This window comes from Schistocerca nitens, chromosome 2 (genome assembly GCF_023898315.1).
Source record: "Schistocerca nitens isolate TAMUIC-IGC-003100 chromosome 2, iqSchNite1.1, whole genome shotgun sequence".
Lineage (NCBI taxonomy): Eukaryota > Metazoa > Arthropoda > Insecta > Orthoptera > Acrididae > Schistocerca > Schistocerca nitens.
Genome location: NC_064615.1, coordinates 170,717,581 through 170,738,189, shown reverse-complemented (window position 1 = coordinate 170,738,189; position 20,609 = coordinate 170,717,581). Strand labels below are relative to the sequence as shown.

The 20,609-nt window shown below is 44.0% G+C and overlaps 1 protein-coding gene across 1 annotated transcript in view; it reads left to right on the top strand.

The window, feature by feature from the left end:
* LOC126234903 (neuroligin-3-like) overlaps positions 1–19,153 on the top strand; it is a 443,765-nt gene extending 424,612 nt beyond the window's left edge. Inside the window, exon 15 of the mRNA XM_049943642.1 lies at positions 18,983–19,153. Within this exon, the coding sequence (XP_049799599.1) occupies positions 18,983–19,153 (171 nt within the window). The remainder of the gene's footprint in view (positions 1–18,982) is intronic.
* Positions 19,154–20,609: the final 1,456 nt, after the last annotated feature.

Genomic DNA, 20,609 nt, shown 5'->3' with positions numbered 1-20,609 from the left:
ACCCAACATTGTCAGGCTCATCCTGTTGATACATTCTGCTGTCACCAGAAGCTGAGTTGTTCCAAAATTCTGTAGCACGTTTCTTCCATCACTCCTTTTGTCATGCTATTTTCCTCATGCTCCGAAAGATTTCTTACTTCTTCATTATTTTTCAGGGCGATCGTAATTCTACCTATGTTTCTTGTTCCTGTTTTGTTGCCGACCGGGGTGGCCGAGCGGTTCTAGGCGCTACAGTGTGGAACCGCCCGACCGCTACGGTCGCAGGTTCGAATCCTACCTCGGGCATGGATGTGTGTGATGTCCTTAGGTTAGTTAGGTTTAGGTAGTTCTAAGTTCTAGGGGACTGATGACCTCAGAAGTTAAGTCCCACAGTGCTCAGAGTCATGGAACCTGTTTTGTTATTCACTCTGATATCCACCTTTCTTTCGCCTATCTTTATCACAAGAACATTCCTTCGTTTCCGGAAAAGTTTCCCAGCGTCTTACATAATATAGTTCTTACCATGATCGAACCCTTAGTTTCTTTCAGCATCTGACCGGTTCAGACCCTGTGTGGACCTTAGTTTTCCGAAGGATTTCTTGCTCCATGGAATCATAGCAACCATGTCCACAATCTGAATAATTACCTACACTATTCCCCTCCACTACATTTAACTCTAGCCCATTTATCTTTCCTCTTTCTGGTACTTCTACATGTCTAAGAAGTTGCTGTTCTCTTATATCTCACCAGTGATCTTCATCCTGAACTTTCTCTAAATATGCTCAAAAGTCTTGTATTTGCTTGCTGTGAATCGCATGGACTCTTCCAGTAACTTTTTCCACAGCTCCTCTACGATTTCTTATTTTTATTTCTTTCTCTTAAAATGAATTACTTTATGATACCAGTTTTCACAATAGTCTTTTAAGGATTTTTTTTTCATGAAGCATAGGCCGTCCTGTGTTCAGATTTCGTCGAATGGTTTTGAGCGGTCCATAGTCGTACCACTTCATATTGGCGCAAAAACTGGGTTCGCACTACACTTCAAAGCGTTTAGATCACGTTGAGAGGCGTTGCAGTCTCACGATGTCCTTAGAGAATGTGTTGAATCGTCTTGCGGTGTCAGCCGTGTCAAAACTTGCCAAGAATGTCGTTATGTTGCATATCGCACTCCAAACTGTCGTTTCCGACCGCGAAATAAGGGCAAGTGTACGCCCCAAGAGAAGTCGTAATTTCATTGACGCCCTTTCTGCCATCCCCTGAGGTCTGTTCGTGTAGAATCAGAGCAGCGGCGTGTCTGAAACGTTTTCCTCGGCTACCATAAGAAAACCGCGTGATGTCAAAGCTCAGCGTTGCGTTTCTGTCCACCTTCTCAGAGGCGTCAAAAGAAGGGGTGAAATGCGGGTAAGCGGCTGTGTGACGATCTTCCTATCATGTGAAACGTCCGCGGTGGCTTTGGGCGGAAATATGGTGACATTTGGTGCCGCTGTGACATTATTAACGCAGTTTAGATCTTACATGAACTTCTGAGTGGTGGCCTTTTTCCGCATATGTTGACACATCGGTGTTTGAAGCATCGATGAGCCCGAGGGTGAAGTCCCAGGGTGCCACGCTTTCGCACAGTTAAAAAGAACTTTTGTAGGCAACTATGAGTCACATTTCGTTCGTCTACGTTGGAATGGGAGACCATTACGAAGTTTCGAAAAATGACGTTTAATCATGGTGTACAATGTGTTTTAAAATTTATAAAACTGCGGCATCCTCATGAGAATATGTCATCTATTGTAAAATTTCAAATTTTTCCCGCGAATCAATTGTTGAAAAAGATTTCGGGCTTGCAGCCGGTCGTCGTAAACTTCATTGCACGATATTTCGGCTGGACAACTGCCAGCCATCTTCAGGTGAGCCGAACGAGGACTGACGAAGACGTTCTCCTCTCCATCTTATGTAGTGCGCTGATAGTACTGCCGCGCGTAAGTTGCAGTCGCGGAGGCAGAAGGGCCACACCGCCCAGCGACAGCGCCCTCGCTGGTGGAACTGCGATACTCTGTTGCCGTCGGTATTCGATAGCGGCGGCCAGCGACAATACCAACGGCAACCAGCTCTCAGTGGAATACCTTCCTTGTGGGCTTTAGGTAATCCGTACAGCCTAGAAGGTCTAGGAGCAAATGCTGAAAGATTTTTGATGACATCCTGTGGATATGATCTCAATATTTACAAAAGGGTTCGAGGAGGACACTTTGAAACCGTTGGCATAGCATGTTCCTTCTGTAACGATAAAGTTGTTCTGACGTGTTATGACGACCACCTACTTCTTGTACAAAGGTAAATTTTATGAAACGATGGACGGTATGGCTATGGATTCTCTGTCCTCTCCAGAAATAGCTAAATTTTTTATGGAACATTTTGAGGAACATGCATTAAATTCAACTCTTCTTTGTCCATCTTCATTTTGTAGTTATGCTGACGATACTTTTATGCTCTGACCACGCAGTGTAGAAGCTCATGAGCATTTCCTGGAACATATAAACAACATGCACCCAAATATACAGTTCACCGTCGAGTCTTTTTTGGATGTTATGGTAGCTGGATGGACATCACGGCCAGTCAGTGTATCGCTAACTGATGGACACTGTTTTATATCCTAACTTCAACAGTTTTCACCATCCAGTCCTGAAGAGAGCAGCTTTAAATTCACTAAAGTATTGGGACAAGGCCAATGCCACACCAAAGTACTGTTATCCAAGATGGTGGCGGTGACGTCAGCTGACGACGTCATCCAAGATGACGTAAGTGACGTCATTCAGGATAGCGGCTTTTGGCGAGAAGATAGTCAATTGGGCTACCTCCACTAACCTAATCCACCCTCCCCTCACCCATAAAATGGGGGAAGTTCAAATTCCATCAATATAATGCGTAACATCTCTACTAACCTAAGAAAAATGGTGGGAAGATAGGTCAATTCGGCTACCTCCACTAACCTAAGTCATCCGACTGCCATCTCTTCCTAGGGATTGGCGGGAAGTCTGAATTTTGGAGGGAAGATAGGTCAATTGGGCTATATCTACTAACCTACGAAAATGGCAGGAAAGGAAGGGCACTTTGGCTACCTCCACTAATCTATGTCAACTGTCCGCCACCTCATCCTAGGAATTGGCGGAAAAATGACTCAGCCTGTGGAGGACAGTTGGAGAGAGGAAGAAGTGTACTTTATTTATTTTGGAACAATTTATTTAGGGTTGCATTTTGAAAGATAGTACATTTATGACAGTGATACAGAACACACACTCTGACATGCTTGGGATCATGCCACACAACCTACAGATCTACAAACCACTCATGAATAATGGAAAACATTTACGTCCAGAGAGCCAAACAACCAGTAAATTGTCAAAATAATAATCCATCTAAAAGACTACGCAAACATGCTTGCTAATCATCAACTGTCGTAATCATGCACCAGTCTTTATTTAAGCAATTTGAGGCACTCCCACCAGTGTGTTCACTACAAGGTCCAGAGTCCAACTGTCCGCTGCTCGTGGTCATGCGGTAGCATTCTCGTTCCCCGCACCCGGGTTCCCGGGTTCGATTCCCGGCGGGGTCAGGGATTTTCTCTGCCTCTTGATGACTGGGTGTTGTGTGATGTCCTTAGGTTAGTTAGGTTTAAGTAGTTCTAAGTTATAGGAGGACTGATGACCTTAGATGTTAAGTCCCATGGTGCTCAGAGCCAATTGAACCATTTGAACCAGAGTCCAACTGACCTAGTACACAGCACCAGCACCTGAGGGCGCTGTCGTCCATTCCGTGACATAATCCAAGAAGGTGGCCATGACGAAAGCTGATGACACAAGTACCGTTATCCCAGATGGCGGATTTTGGCGGAAAACATTGTGTTCACTACGATGTCTGGACCTAGTACACAGTACTGCCACCTGAGGCAGCTGTCGTCAGTTCTGCGACATAACCCAAGACGATGGGAGAAAATGGCGGGAAATAGTGTGGTCACCACGAGGTGTGGACCTAGCGCACCTTACTGTCACCAGATGGCGCTGTTGTCCATTCCATGAGGTAACCCAAGATGACTGTCTGGATGGGAAAATGACTCAGCCTATGCTGGGCCGCTGGAGAGCAGAAAAGGTGTACTTTATTTATTTAGGAACAATTTATTTAGGGATGTATTTTGAAAGATAGTATCTTTATCACACTGATACATAACACACGCTCTGACATGCTTGGGGTCACGCCACACAGCCCACAGACCTGTAAACTACTCCTAAATAACACTCGGCAGACACGCAAACAGCTCCTAAATTACCGAAATAATTTCAGTGCAGTCATGCAATGTCCTCCTAAATAATGCAATACACTGATGTGCAGACATGAAACCAACTCGTAAGCTGTCCAAAAAATTCATAGCACAGCCTACAGACCTGCTTGAAAAATAATGCAACAGACATGCAAACAATATGCACATGCACCGCTCACCACCCCTCTTTTCACTGGACTGCATATGCTCCCAGAAGTGGAGATGCACTGGCAGATGTCAAACCACGTACAGGTGTCGGCAAGCATGAGGCAGCGATATCCCTGTTGTACTTGACACCTGACAAATTCCTCTCAAAATATGTGATCACCTAGGCACCATTGCTGAATGGACCAGACGGGAGCGAATATCTATTTGTGGAGCACAGACGCTCTGAGGGCGTGAGCCACTGCCAGACAAAAACCAGCTGCAATCCATCACCCTCACGCCGCTGTCGATGGCATGTAAAACTTCTTCAATTGTTTGACGTTACATGTCTATCTAAATAAGTGCTGAGTCACCTACTGGGCTGCAACTGTGCGTGTCCACCGCTGCTGACCTCATCCCCCTCTGTTGTCCAATGAAGACCTATTTACAGAGCGACTCATGCTTTCAAATGCTATAGAAAACTCTTCCACCACTCGCGACATATGGGTGTGACGTTAATGCTGACGTCACAGATCATGCTGTAGAGAAACTGTTCCACCAGTTGCGACATGTGTGACGCACATACTGACGCATTGTTGCGCGTAGCTACTAACCATCGTAGGCGCATATAACAAGGTTCTCAATCTTATACTGATATCACATGGCTATGTAAAATAAGAACCGAGTCGGCCTCTCAGAAATTGTATAGTGTCCCACAAATAGTTAACGCTTGCTTTCTTGATGTTTCAACTTGTACACATGAAAACTCCTGCCCTAACAGAACCTGTTTACGAAAATAGCTCAGAATAACCTCAAATGCATTCTTCCTCACAGTCCTAATGTGTCACCACGACCATCAAGTGTTGCCCCTCATGCTTTCAACATACGCAAATGTTCTCACCGCTATGTAGACACTTCTATATCGCAGCACAAAGAATGTCATGTGAATTAATCGAGCATTATGTTTTTCTCTTATCAGATTCACCCTCTGAAACTGTCGACATCGAAGTGAAGGGAATCAGGGAAGCAGTCAATTTTTCTCCACTGAGGCAGCATTATACTGTACGTCTGTTGAGGTACCAGCGATACATGTGAGTTGACTACTGTATCTGACGCTTCTCAGGAAGACAGAGCACCATCCACCTGTCAACTTGCGTGCATCTGCGTTAAAGGATAACAGAGAGTGGAGCTGTAATGAGGTCTGATTTAATGGTGGAATGATGATGCATTCTAGAGAGGGAGAAGTTGCTGTGGTAAATTTTTCCACTGTTCTGTCAGGACGCATCTGTCACGTAACATAGCCTGTGTTCTACACATATACAGCCACATGTTCCGTATGTAGTTTCAAGCACTGTCTACTTACGATGGTTAATGGTAAACCGATCTGTCATCACAGGACTTCCATCTCATGTGTGATGAAATGTGAAGTTGTTGTTAATGTTGTTGTTGTCTTCAGTCCTGAGACTGGTTTGATGCAGCTCTCCATGCTACTCTATCCTGTGCAAGCTTCTTCATCTCCCAGTACTTACTGCAACCTTCATCCTTCTGAATCTGCTTAGGTTATTCATCTCTTGGTCCACCTCTACGATTTTTACCCTCCACGCTGCCCTCCAATGCTAACTTTGTGATCCCTTGTTGCCTCATAACATGTCCTACCAACCGGTCCCTTCTTCTTGTCAAGTTGTGCCACAAACTCCTCTTCTCCCCAATTCTATTCAATATTTCCTCATTAGTTATGTGATCTACCCATCTAATCTTCAGCAGTCTTCTGTAGCACCACATTTCGAAAGCTTCTATTCTCTTCTTGTCCAAACTATTTATCGTCCATGTTTCACTTCCATACATGTCTACATTCCATAGAAATACTTTCAGAAACCACTTCCTGACACTTAAATCTATACTTGATGTTAACAAATTTCTCTTCTTCAGAAACGATTTCCTTGCCATTGCCAGTCTACATTTTATATCCTCTCTACTTCGACCATCATCAGTTATTTTACTCCCCAAATAGCAAAACTGCTTTACCACTTTAAGTGTCTCATTTTCTAATCTAATTCCCTTAGCATCACCCGACTTAATTCGACTACATTCCTTTATCCTCGTTTTGCTTTTGTTGATGTTCATCTTATATCCTCCTTTCAAGACACTGTCCATTCCGTTCAACTGCTCTTGCAAGTCCTTTGCTGTCTCTGACAGAATTACAATGTCATCGGCGAACCTCAACGTTTTTATTTCTTCTCCATGGACTTTAATACCTACTCCAAATTTTTCTTTTGTTTCCATTACTGCTTGCTCAATATACAGATCGAATAACATCGGGGACAGGCTACAACCCTGTCTCTCTCCCTTCCCAACCACTGCTTCCCTTTCATGCCCCTCGACTCTTATAACTGCCATCTGGTTTCTGCACAAATTGTAAATAGCCTTTCGCTCCCTGTAATTTACCCCTGCCACCTTTAGAATTTGAAAGAGAGTACTCCAGTCAACATTGCCAAAAGCATTCTCGAAGTCTACAAATTTTATAAATCTATTTTCTAAGATAAGTCGTAGGGTCAGTATTGCCTCACGTGTTCCAAAATTTCTGCGGAATCCAAACGGATCTTCGCCGAGGTCGGCTTCTACCAGTTTATCCATTCGTCTGTAAAGAATTCGCGTTAGTATTTTGTAGCTGTGACTTATTAAACTGATAGTTCGGTAATTTTCACATCTGTCAACACCTGCTTTCTTTGGGATTGGAATTATTATATTCTTCTTGAAGTCTGAGGGTATTTCGCCTGTCTCATACATCTTGCTCACCAGATGGTAGAGTTTTGTCCGGACTGGCTCTCCCAAGGCCGTCAGTAGTTCTAATGGAATGTTGTCCACTCCTGGGGCCTTGTTTCGACTCAGGTCTTTCAGTGCTCTGTCAAATTCTTCGCGCAGCATCGTATCTCCCATTTCATCTTCATCTACATCCTCTTCCATTTCCATAATATTGTCCTCAAGTACATCAACCTTGTATAGACCCTCTATATACTCCTTCCACCTTTCTGCTTTCCCTTGTTTGCTTAAAACTGGGTTTCCATCTGAGCTCTTGATGTTCATACAAGTGGTTCTCTTTTCTCCAAAGGTCTCTTTAATTTCCTGTAGGCAGTATCTATCTTACTCCTAGTGAGATAAGCCTCTACATCCTTACATTTGTCCTTTAGCCATCGCTGTTTAGCCATTTTGCACTTCCTGTCGATCTCATTTTTGAGACGTTTGTATTCCCTTTTGCCTGCTTCATTTATGGCGTTTTTATATTTTCTCCTTTCATCAATTAAATTCAATATTTCTTCTGTAACCCAAGGATTTCTACTAGCCCTCGTCTTTTTACCTTCTTGATCCTCTGCTGCTTTCACTTAAGAAGAACAAGAAACGAATGATTTTTGTGCATGATGGATCTCCAGACGGATGTCTGATGTGATACATTCCTCTAAAGGAATATGATTTATGCGATGTACTCCATCCCCCGTCGCATCTTGCATGTAAAATCAGGACTTCAGCTTCATAACTAAGTTAGCGATAGGTGCTTGTGAGGCACTGCAATCCCCATGTATACATTTACCTGACAGATGTGCTGTTTACAGAATTAGTGGCGGAATGACTTGTAATTTTCACATGTCAGACACTGCTGCTAAGCGTTTATCTGTTTCCTAGTAAGAGGTATTCATCGTTACTAACGATAATTTTATATAGGGCGGAGGCAGGCATAGTATAATTTCTGAACCGTAATCGGATGTGAACAGTGGACGCTATACATCTCTGGAAAGCTGTATTGTGCTTGTATCACACAGAGCCGATGTTTTAAGGCAGAAGTTTTTTCGTTGTTCAGTAACATAGTTTATCATAGAGAAACTTGAAAGAAGGATGTATATCCTGCACTTGAAATATATTTCTTATACTGGAGTATTAACAGCGTTACATTCCATATGACTGACAGGTCGGAAACGCAAGCGATCTAACATTATAGGCCATTTTAAGTGACGAACATTTTAGCCTTAGCTGTGCTTGTGTTTATGTTTGCTCTTACCAAAGCTCCATTCATTCACGAGTCGTGGTAAGTAGCGGTCTACTTCTTGTCGATTGCAGATTAAACCGGTAACTGTGCTGCATGGCGGGTGGTCAATGACAGTGTATGGGGAGTCTTTCACTCTCTAAGTTTACCCTATGACAGTGAGAATGCTCTGTGACTCCCTTACACAGGGAGATAGATCGTAAATTAAACACTAAGCTCGAGGGGCTAGGAATTTGTAGAGCGCTGTCTGATACTTTGATGGTATGTTTGTTCGAGAATTAACAATGAATGGACGTACTGTACAGTAATCTGTCAACATTCGCAATGATACTCGCAAGGTGGAGAAGGGGTGGTTTAGCTACGATGCTGAAATTGGGAAACATGCTCTCACATTATTGGTCTGCGTTGAAATTACTCTATAATTGGTAAAATTGTTCGCATTATCAACTGTGATGCTTATTATTAGAGTACATCGATGGTGTCTTTTCCTTCCCATCTGTCCACTGGCGTGCCGTTGGTTAATAGATGATGACTGACAGATGTCGCTTGTTTAAGTTGGACAAAGAGTTTTGGTGGAGGGATAACACCTTCTGGGGTGGATAGCACCAAAACAGTGATTGTGTACATGACTGCAGTATGATGAATCAGTCGAAACAGAATATAGAGTGATCAGCTATTCCGTCACTATGACAGATGTATTTAAATGTAGAGCTCGTGGATCACCTATGGTCTGTAGTTTGGAAACTCTCCACAATGCGACAAAACTCTTCCAGTTTCCTGATGTCGTAATTGTCTTTCATTTAAAATCATCCAGTGAGTGTGGCGTGTTATGGTAGCCGCAGTAGCAATATGATTTACACTGTGCAAAAAGTGGTGGATATGACTTTCTCCGACTTCTGCGCAGTTCCGACTTAACTTTGAACGACCAAATGCTGGAAGATGTAGAAATGGGAGCAGTTGCAAGATGCGTAGGGGCTGACTAAAACCACGTTGCAATTTTACTCTAGCAGATGGATTCCAGAAAAGTGACTGGTTTAGAGATATGAGAGTGGCAGAAATGTGATTCATTTGTGGCTGTGATCCAATGCAGGCATGTGGTTGAATGGAAGGACTCGATTCCAAATCATTGACATAAGTTATAGCTGATAGCGTAACACTAGAGATCTGAAAAGCTAGGGTACATTTCTTACGACCTCATTCAGCTCAATATCTACTAGTGTTTGTGATCCTTCTCAATCAGTCATCGCTTATAACTCAGTGAATATATCGCAGAACCAATGACATGGTATTGAGACTGAATACGTTACAAAGACTATAGAAATATCTAGCTGGGGCGGCGTGTGGGAGTTGCAGATTGCGGTTTCATAACACGTTCCTTAGCCGAATCACTTTCTAAATTCAGCGGTTTTATCACGAGGTTGCATCCTGGGCTACGTGTAACCGGACTGCTGCTCTGGTAATATACACTCCTACGATCACTGTCTCGGTATTTCTCTGGAAAAAAACCAATTCATTTGGAGGTAATGCCAAAGCTCGATTTATAAAGCCAGTATAGCTTTTAACATGGATACTTATATGCAGCTGTAGAACCAAGACCACTTGTGACAGTAACATGCTGTAATTGTTGTGATCGGGTTTTTTAACATCTGGCGGTTTGTAAGATGATTACGCCACTCTTTCGAATCACAGTGGTAACACTCGCAAGAAAAACTTATGTGACATGTCCACCCATCGTTTATTTTCTCTGAGTATTATTTTGTATGGTCTGGAATCATTTATTTGCCAAGGGTATTATACTTAGTAGTAGCAGGGGATGCATGATAGGTTCACCTTCAGCATCAGGCTTATAAAGTATGTGTTTGTGATGCGACATGTGCAAAGAAAATGACTATGTCCAGTCGTAAGGAAGGTGTCGATTTGACGTGAAGTACTGTGATAGCAAAGGGAAGAGTATGTCAAGTCATAAGAATGGCACAGATATTTAAATTTCCAGAGCCACAGCCGTCAGCATAGTGTATTTCCGATACTTCGGTTATTGTCGAATGTCATTCAACTGAAACGGATACCCTAACATTTAATTCAAAGTATAGCGATCAAATATATATGTGAACGATTTCATAGGATGATTCTGTCTATGCATGATCTGTGATGGGCCTGATTCACGTTTCATGTTAACAGTAGGAGCCGTCCGAATGTGAAGGTCTGTTGGAATGCAGCACTGTGGCAGAGTTAACTGTGTAGTCCTCTAGACAGCAGAGTAGCGAAGTAATACTTAGTATGTGTTGGGCAGCTTTCGTGATAGCGCGGAAATTTGAGAACATTGAATATGGATGAAGTGTCGGCAGAAGTGCCAACACTGTGTTGTTTGAGGAGACCGAAATGCACGCTATAAGCTCACGCAGGCTGGCGTGAGGTCTGAAACAGGATACGTAATGAATGCTATAAAGAAAAGTACGTAGCTTCTGGAATACTTAACTTTAATTCATAATTGTAGAACATCGCTCTTGATGATACAGAAGTATTATAGCAATTGAATACGGCGCCTTGCTAGGTCGTAGCAATTGACTTAGCTGAAGGCTATGCTAACTATCTCCTCGGCAAATGAGAGAGTCTTCGTCAGTGTCTGTTGCTAGCTACGTCGGCTGTACAACTGGGGCGAGTGCCACGACGACTCTCTAGACCTGCCGTGTGGTGGCGCTCGGTCTGCAATTACTGACAGTGGAGACACGCGGGTCCGACGTATACTAACGGACCGCGGCCGATTTAAAGCTACCACCTAGCAAGTGTGGCGTCTGGCGGTGACACCACAATGGACATGTGTTTGCACCGGACCGTTATTTCCTCCCACCTAGATTGTTTGGTTGACTGCTTCTGCACATTTCGCGCCTTTATATGGGTGAGGGAACATCGATTGTGGTGTGTGCATCTAGCAGGTGAAAGAAACGTTTGCCAATTCTCTAGACATGAGAAACACCTCAGTTGACTTTGTAAATTATAGGGATCATTTGGAATTAGTGACATCACCTACATCAGTTTTCGTGAGTGGAAATATCATTTTCCTCTATTTGTTTCGAGTTCTCAAGTAAAGATCTTCGCAGATGGGATAAGTTTTTAGTTACTCAGTGGTCTAGAGCACACTCCACCTCGCTAAACTTTGGGGTTAGTAGAGAAATAATTTCCATTCTATATCTTTGGAATTATGTTACGCGAGCGATCGGTAGCATGCTGCCATGTGCTGGATATCGAGAAGTACCGCGAAAATGGTATAATATTATATCAAACCATGCGAAAAAACGTGTGTTCTAGTAATCCCTGAGTCTGGAGATGGGTGTAGAAAAGCGAGAAAGCAAGTGGGTGTGGACCAGAAACAGTAACACGTTCGTGCCGAGGGGAAACAAGCTCGAATTTGTAGAACAGTTCTGAGAGTGACTTCTGTCCACTGAGGTCACCCGTCGGCGGTGGATGACTGCTGACCTCACATGGAAATATCTAGTGCTGCGAATATATATGGAGATGTCTGTCTTCGTGATATGTGTTCGAATGATGTCAAGGGAATGATTTTGTATGGCACAGGATAGGAAATGTATGTTTACTACAACGACATGGTACACAGTGATATATTGCTGGGTTGGAGATTGGTTTGACACTCTAGCTCATGTCCTCAGTGGAGCAGCAGTGTAACTGAGTAAAAGTCTTTTCATATTTGTATGTGCACTTTGCAAGGTTTAATTGTCGGTGCAATATGGCGATGTGTGTAAAATAGCTTTTTTTTTCTTTTTTTTTGCCGCTGAAATTCTCGTCTGCAGAAAGAAGGAGAAGGCAGATGGTGCTTCCACACTGGCTGCATCAGTAATTCGGAGGGTAAATTCGATAAGAGCCAATAATAAGGCTTGATTCATTCACACGACGTTCTTTGTGCTGGAATATAGGAGTCTCTACATAGCGGTGAGAACGTTTGCATATGTTGAAAGCATGAAGGGTAATAGGTGATGGTCGGGGTGCTACGTTAGGACCTCAAGGAAGAATGCATTCGAAGTTATTATTAACTATTTTCGTAAACAGGTTTTATTAGGGAAAAATTTCTGTGCATACAAGTTGAGACATCAAGAAAGCGAGTGTTAACTATTTCTGGGACACTATACAATTTCTGAGAGGTCGACTCGGATCATATTTTACATAGCCATGTGACATCAGTATAATATTCAGAACCTTGTTAGATGTGCTTGTGATAGTTTGTAGCTATGCGTGGCAATGCATCAGTATGTGTGTCACACATGTTGCGAGTGGTGGAACAGTTATTCTAGAGCACGATCTGCGACGTCAGTGTGTGTGTCACACACACATGTCATGAGCAGTGGAACAATTTTCTATAGCATTTGAGATGGTGAGTTGCTCAGCAAATAGGTCTTCGCTGGACTAGAGAGGGGGATGAGGTCAGCACCAGTGAACACACATGAGTGTGCTTCAGAGGATGACTTGGCACTTATTTAAATAGACATGTGATGTCAGTATAACACTCAAAGAACTTTCACATGTCATCGTCAGTGGCGTTAGTATGATGTCTGGCACTCGGTTGTGTCCAGTGGTGACTCACGCACTTGGAGCGCCTGCACTCTGCAAATAGGTCTTCGCTCTTGTCGATTCACGTCAGCAACGGTGCCTAGGTGATCAAGTATTTCGAGAGGAATTTCTCGGTGTCAAGTATGAAGGAATGTCGCCACCTCATGCTTGCAGGCACCTATACATCGATTGACATCTGCCAGTGCATCTCCACTTGTGGGAGCGTGTGTGGTAGTCTCCTGTGGGGAGAGGGGCTAGTGGGTGGTGCATGCACACTTTGCTTGTGTGTCTGTTACTATATTTTGCGAGCAGGTCTATAGGCTGTGCTATGTGTCATGACTGCACTGAAATTATTTCTAAATTTAAAAGTTGTTGACATGTCTGCTGAGCATCATTTGGGAGTAGTTTACAGGTCTGTGGGCTTTGTGACATGACGCCAAGCGTGTAAGAGCATATGTTTTGTATCAGTGTGAAAAATATACTATCTTCCAAAATCCGTCCAGAAATAAATTGTTCCCAAATAAATAAAGTTAACTCCTTCCACCCTCCACCAGCCCAGCACAGGCTGAGTCATTTTCCCATCCAGACAGTCATCTTGGGTTATGTCACAGAATGGACAACAGCGCCTTCTGGTGACAGTAATGCGTCTAGGTCGACACCTCGTGTCGACCACACTGTTTCCCGCCATTTTCCCCCAACATCTTGGGTTACATCTTGGAACAGACGACTGCACCCTCTGGTGGTGGTGCTGTGTACTAGGTCTGTTGGACTCTGGACATTGTGGCAAACACACTCGATGGCGGTAGTGCCTCAGATTGCTTAAATAAAGACTGGTGCATGATTTTGACAGTTGACGAATAGCAAGCATTTTTGCTTAGTCTTTTAGATGGATTATTATTTTGACAATTTACAAGTTGTTTGGCTCTCTGGAGGTAAATGTATTGCATTTTTTAAGATCAGTTTGCAGCTCTGTAGTTTGTGTGGCATGATCCCAAGCATGTCAGAGGGTGTGTTCTGTATCACTGTGATAAATATACTACCTTTCAAAACCCAAACCTAAATAAATTGTTCCAAAATAAATAAAGTACACTTCCTCCTCTCTCCAACAGTCCAGCACAGACAGAGTCATTTTCCCGCTAATCCCTAGGATGAGGTGGCGGACAGGTGACATAGATTAGTGGAGGTAGCCTAAGTGCCCTTCCTTTCCAGCCTTTTTCGTAGGTTAGCAGAGAGAGTCCAATTGACCTATCTTCCCTCCAAAATACAGACTTCCCGCCAATCCCTAGAAAGAGATGGCAGTCTGATGACTTAGGTTAGTGGAGGTAGCCGAATTGACCTATCTTCCCGCCAATTTTTCTTAGGTTAGTATAGATGTTATGCATTATCCTGATGGAATTTGAACTTCCAGCCACTCTCTGGCGGAATGGGGGGGGAGGGTGGGTTAGGTTAGTGGAGGTAACCCAATTGACCTATCTTACCGCCAAAAGCCGCCATCTTGAATGACGTCACAGCCGCCATCTTGGATGACGTCATCAGCTGACGTCATCGCCGGGCGGCACGGGCCTTGTCCCAATACTCACTAATACCTAAGACTAGGTATTACATCTATTTCCCGACCTCCTATGAAGACAAAGCGGATTCTGCGCACTTCTAAGGTTAGTGTCAGTCTCAGGATTCCTGGGATTTATGACATTTCATGTGAGCGCAGAAGCAATTCCATCGGTCGGTCCATACGCGCCGTTTCCGAACGCTCTGCAGAACATCAACGGCATATTAAAAATGGAAAACTGAATAAATCTATAGTTCAGACCACAGCTTCACAAACGAATGTACAATACTCTTTGACGAAACAAAAGTTTTGTCCCATCTCCCAAATTCTGCGATTCTATAATCAAAGAGCCTGTAGAAATGTCTGAGAAAACCTTCAACCGTGTGAGAAATGTGTTAGAAAACCTTCAACAGTGACGGCAGATGTAATTTTAGCGGTGCACGGAAGCGAGCTCTCGATGCAGAGAAGAGCCTTAGATATTGGTCTCAGTGTTTGTGCTACGGCGCTGGCGGTGGTGCCACCAGCGCAGCTGTTGACACCATCTGCGACAGCTTGGCGTAACAATTTACCAATCAGAAACCGTCTTTGGGCTCTATAAGGACACCACAGAAGCAGTTTCGACAGTCAGTTACTCCTGGAAATCGTCGAAAGTTCAAGATTTTACACTGAATAGATGCGGCAAGAAGTCAGAGATTGTTTTATACAGAATTTTTATCTACCGAAGGTTTTATCTTTTTCAAACAACGATATTGTCAACTTCAAAGTAGTTCCCTTAGGCGGTTACGCACTGGCGGAGTCGTTCCCAATCTTCATAGCAGAGCTGAAAGACTTCAACCGGGGAGAGCGATTAACATGTCGGTCACATTCTTATGAATGTTCTCCATGGTCCCAAGATAATGTCCTTTTAAGACATTTTTCAGTTTCGGGAAAAGAAAAAAAGTCACAGGGACTGATATCAGGTGAATAGAGGGGCTATGCAACAAGAGGAATGCCTTATGAGGACAAAAATTAAGTGATGGAACTGGCCGTGTGACTCGGGGCGTTGTAATGATGAAGCATCCACTTGTCTGCGATGTCAAGTCTCACTCGATTTACCAATTTCCTGAGCTTTACAAGGACATCTTTGTAAAATGTCAGTATTATCTGGCAAGAACACACACACGTTTGACGTTTTCGTTGGTTTTCGAAGTTGAAGTTCTCCCTGAGCGAGCTTCATCTCCAATGCCTTCTCGACTTTCCAAAAGTGATTTGTGCGAATGAAGAACTTGTCACTCTCATTACTTTTCTGTCACACATCGTGTGTCACGGAGAGACCATGACCATGAAATCCGAGTTATTCGCGCTAAAGCGCAGGTTTATCAACAAACGTTCTTACAGCCAATCGTTCGCAACTGGAAAAGGATGGCGTGAGGCGACAGTGCTACTGAAAGTATCCTCGGCCACACATCCGAAGGTGGCTTGCGGATTACGGATGTAGACGCATGTAACGGTTCGTTTTTGTATACAAGACTCCCGCCGCGCAGCTATGCTCCGAGCCTCGCCGGTGATTTGACAAGTGATCCGGCGTAAAAGGAAGCTTTTGCGACTGGAAAAGGAAAGGAGGGTAGTGATAGTGGTACGCAAAGTACCCTCCGCCACCCATCGGAAAGTGGCTTACGGTAGACGGATGTAACAGCTGTAAGGTGACAGGCAAATCCAACACCTTCCATGAAAACCCTGACATCAGGCAGTATGTCACATAGCTCCGAATAAATCCTGACATTAAATTAACCAGAGTAATACGATCAATGAGTGAGCAAATGGAATACCACAGACTAACACAAGAACGTCTAAATGCATGTCATACGTACCTTCCCACCGTGAAACAGACGGAGTTCCGAGGGGAGAAACGAGAACAGAAGCCGAGAGCAGAGTCGTGTAAGCTAGAAGGCCCTACGATATGGGACGGACACCCGCATCGCCAAGAGCAGCCCCCAGCCCATGTTAAAAGATAGAGACCTCCAGAAGAACAGTATAGATGTTACGATAACACTAAAAGGGGCACACCAGCTGCGAATTTTAGCGTGAGACTATACACGTCTCTGTTATGTTGCAAACATTAAAAACATTGCCCCACCATGTAAAGTTTAACCTTTCTCATTGGATATACAGAATTTTTGTAGGCGGAGCTTAAGGTTCACATTGAGACCCTGATTGGTCAGTTGAAAACACAGCCAGATACCTTTTTCTTAAACCAACTTCGGGAAATTGTAGTAAGGAGAGGTTTGAAAGAGTTGCATCCGAGATGGCTAGGTGTGTGGAGCTGCGTCGCCCGCCGCCCCTGACGCTGCCTAACCACCGACAAGGTAATGAACGCACACGATGCGGCCTAAAGCGCATAAGGCTTCACTCAGAACTGCAGAAGTCTCATCTGTTACATCCCCTTTTTGCGTAATACTACTGTCGATCGTCAATTGAAGCTCATGGTATTCGCATTTGCTACTGGAAGTTAAAATCTGAAGCGCGATGATTTTTCTGTTACATAATTATTGAGAAGCCACATCAGCCACTGTAATTTACGACAAGTTAAATAAGTAATTAAAGATAATTGAGGATCACTGTAGACAATTTTGATAGTTTTCTCATTTATGAAACTTAACTTAAACCTAGATTATAGATGTGATATGCCATAGGTCATCCTTCGATCCATTATAGAACTTGGAAACCCATTCAGGGAATATTCGTTCACATTTTTGTTGAACGCAGTTGGTTTTTATCATTCTGTATTAAGATATTTCCTTTTACCAATAGTGCAATTTATAAACAATGATTTGTGAGTAGAATAAAATTTCCAATGGTAAACTTAACTGCTTTTTCGACATTATTTTCCCAGCTAATCTGTATATTGAGGAAGCAGTAAAGGAAACAAAAGAAAAATTTGGAGTAGGTATTAAAATCCATGGAGAAGAAATAAAAACTTTGAGGTTCGCCGATGACATTGTAATTCTGTCAGAGACAGCAAAGGACTTGCAAGAGCAGTTGAACGGAATGGACAGTGTCTTGAAAGGAGGATATAAGATGAACATCAACAAAATCAAAACGAAGATAATGGAATGTAGTCAAATTAAATCGGGTGATGCTGAGGGAATTAATTTAGGAAATGATACACTTAAAGTAGTAAAGGAGTTTTGCTATTTGGGGAGTAAAATAACTGATGATGGTCGAAGTAGAGAGGATATAAAATGTAGACTGGCAATGGCAAGGAAAGCGTTTCCGAAGAAGAGAAATTTGTTAACATCGAGTATAGATTTAAGTGTCAGGAAGTCGTTTCTGAAAGTATTTGTATGGAGTGTAGCCATGTATGGAAGTGAAACATGGACGATAAATAGTTTGGACAAGAAGAGAATAGAAGCTTTCGAAATGTGGTGCTACAGAAGAATGCTGAAGATAAGGTGGGTAGATCACGTAACTAATGAGGCGGTATTGAATAGGATTGGGGAGAAGAGAAGTTTGTGGCACAACTTGACTAGAAGAAGGGATCGGTTGGTAGGACATGTTTTGAGGCATCAAGGGATCACAAATTTAGCATTGGAGGGCAGCATGGAGGGTAAAAATCGTAGAGGGAGACCAAGAGATGAATACACCAAGCAGATTCAGAACGATGTAGGTTGCAGTAGGTACTGGGAGATGAAGAAGGTTGCACAGGATAGAGTAGCATGGAGAGTTGCATCAAACCAGTCTCAGGACTGAAGACCACAACAACAACAACAACAACTGAAAATAGGAAAGCCTTGAACCCCTTCCACTAAATTAGGTAGTATTAAGATTCTTTTACAGGGAGTGCAGTGGAGCTGACGCTGAAATCATTATGTATTTAATTATATCATCGCTAGTCTCACTGAACTCGCCGGCCGCCGTGGTCGTGCGGTTCTAGGCGCTTCGGTACGGAACCGCGTGACTGCTACGGTCGCAGGTTCGAATCCTGCCACGGGCATGGATGTGTGTGATGTCCTTAGGTTAGTTAGGTTTAACTAGTTCTAAGTTCTAGGGGACTAATGACCTCAGCAGTTGAGTCCCATAGTGCTCAGAGCCATTTGAACCATTTGAACCAATTTCACTGAACTCTACATGTCACGTGTGGTCTGGCGTCTCCTTACTAGCAACAGGTCCCAGGTTCAAACTAGTCAATTCCCTAAAAAGCACGCTCAGAGCGTCGTTGCGCGAAAGTGGCAGGGAGACACGACTTGGAACAGACAGACACCACGCAGAATGTTAGACAGCCCATAATGAGATCCGTGGCAGACGAAGCGCCCTGCGACGGATGTAACGGTTCACTTTTGTACACCAGAGTGCCGTAGCGCAGCTACGCTCCTAGCCTCGCCGGTGATTTAACAAGTGATCCGGCGTAAAAGGAAGCTGTGCGCCGCGGCAGCAAGGCGAGCCGGCCGCGTGCCACGCCGGAGCCTGCTTGCGGGCTGGATGGATGCCCGCCACGGTGACGGAGCGGCCCTCTCTGGGCCGGGGCAGAGCCGCGCTGGTGATTTATCGCCCGCTCTCGGCCGCGCCGTACCGCACACAGCCGAGGCGGCCGGGCGCGCAGTGAGGAGAGAGGAGCGAGCGACCATCCCTCCTGCCCGCATAGTCGCACTTGCTCGCAACAGCGCCGGTATTTGCATTTATATTGGGTCCGCGGCAAGGCACCGCGTCCGCCTCATAAAGTGAAACAAAAGTCCGCGCAGAGTAAAGAATTAAGCATTAAATAACTTCTCCCGCCAGGAGGCGCTAAGGGAACTGTCGCAGGGCGCTTCGTCTGCCACGGATCTCATTATGGGCCTGTTACTGATCCTCTTCCTCGTTCCATTATGAGCAGAGGGGCCCATCGGCCTTGGACGAGTTTCACTGCAGTACCCGGCTTCAGCTTTAAATGTTCGGTTTATGATGGCCTCTTGCCCTAAGAGCCGGCCGCGGTGGTCTCGCGGTTCTAGGCGCGCAGTCCGAAACCGTGAGGCTGCTACGGTCGCAGGTTCGAATCCTGCCTCGGGCATGGATGTGTGTGATGTCCTTAGGTTAGTTAGGTTTAAGTAGTTCTAAGTTCTAGGGGAGTAATGACCTGAGAAGTTGAGTCCCATAGTGCTCAGAGCCATTTGAACCATCTTGCCCTAAGATTCCGTGAGGTAAGCACCAGCTAAAGCCAGCTGGTTGTCTAGTGAATAAAATACGTAAAATGAAGAACTGCTCATGCCATGCTATTAGACAACACCAGTAGTCCCCCAACCGCAAATTATTTAACGAAACGGACTCCCATGTATAAATCAGCTGAAAATTCTGCTAAGTAAAGTTAATGAATTACTGTGCTGATAAATCTCTTACATTATTTGATTTTCAAACAGCTGAGCAAAACTGAACGTACTCAGACATTACACTCTTTACTTATTCTGATCAACACTAAACTGACACACAATATTTTTAGCGCAACGCAATCTGACTTTCAATAATCCCTACAAAAGAATAGCCCTGACTAACAATAACCTATACCTTTCACAAATCACTTACCTCACAAAAATCTTCGTTACTCGAACTACTGCAATACAGCGAGCGCCACTACTGCCAGCTAACCAAAAAATTCAAACTACTGAAGGCACTAACTACCGAAGGCACTAACTACTGATAGGCATAGTTAGCAAATGAAAGATTTTGATAGAGAACAAACAATGTATTTACCTTCATAGTGTTCAATAGTCATAATATATAAAGCAGTTCATGACATCCAGTGTTACAAATTTACTGACTCTGATGGACACACGTCCAGATCATCCGCTCTCAAAACTCCGCCGTCTCTCTCCCCACATCCACCATTGTTGGCGGCTCACCTCCAACTGCGCAACGCTACGCGCTGTTAACAGCCAACTGCCCAATACTACAATAGCAAATTCCAACAGTGCCACCCAGCCACAGACGGCACACTGCACAGCCAGTGATTTTCATACAGAGCGCTACGTGGCGGTGGCGTTACCAATATAAGAACCTAAACAGCCTACGTACACAGCTTCAGACACCTC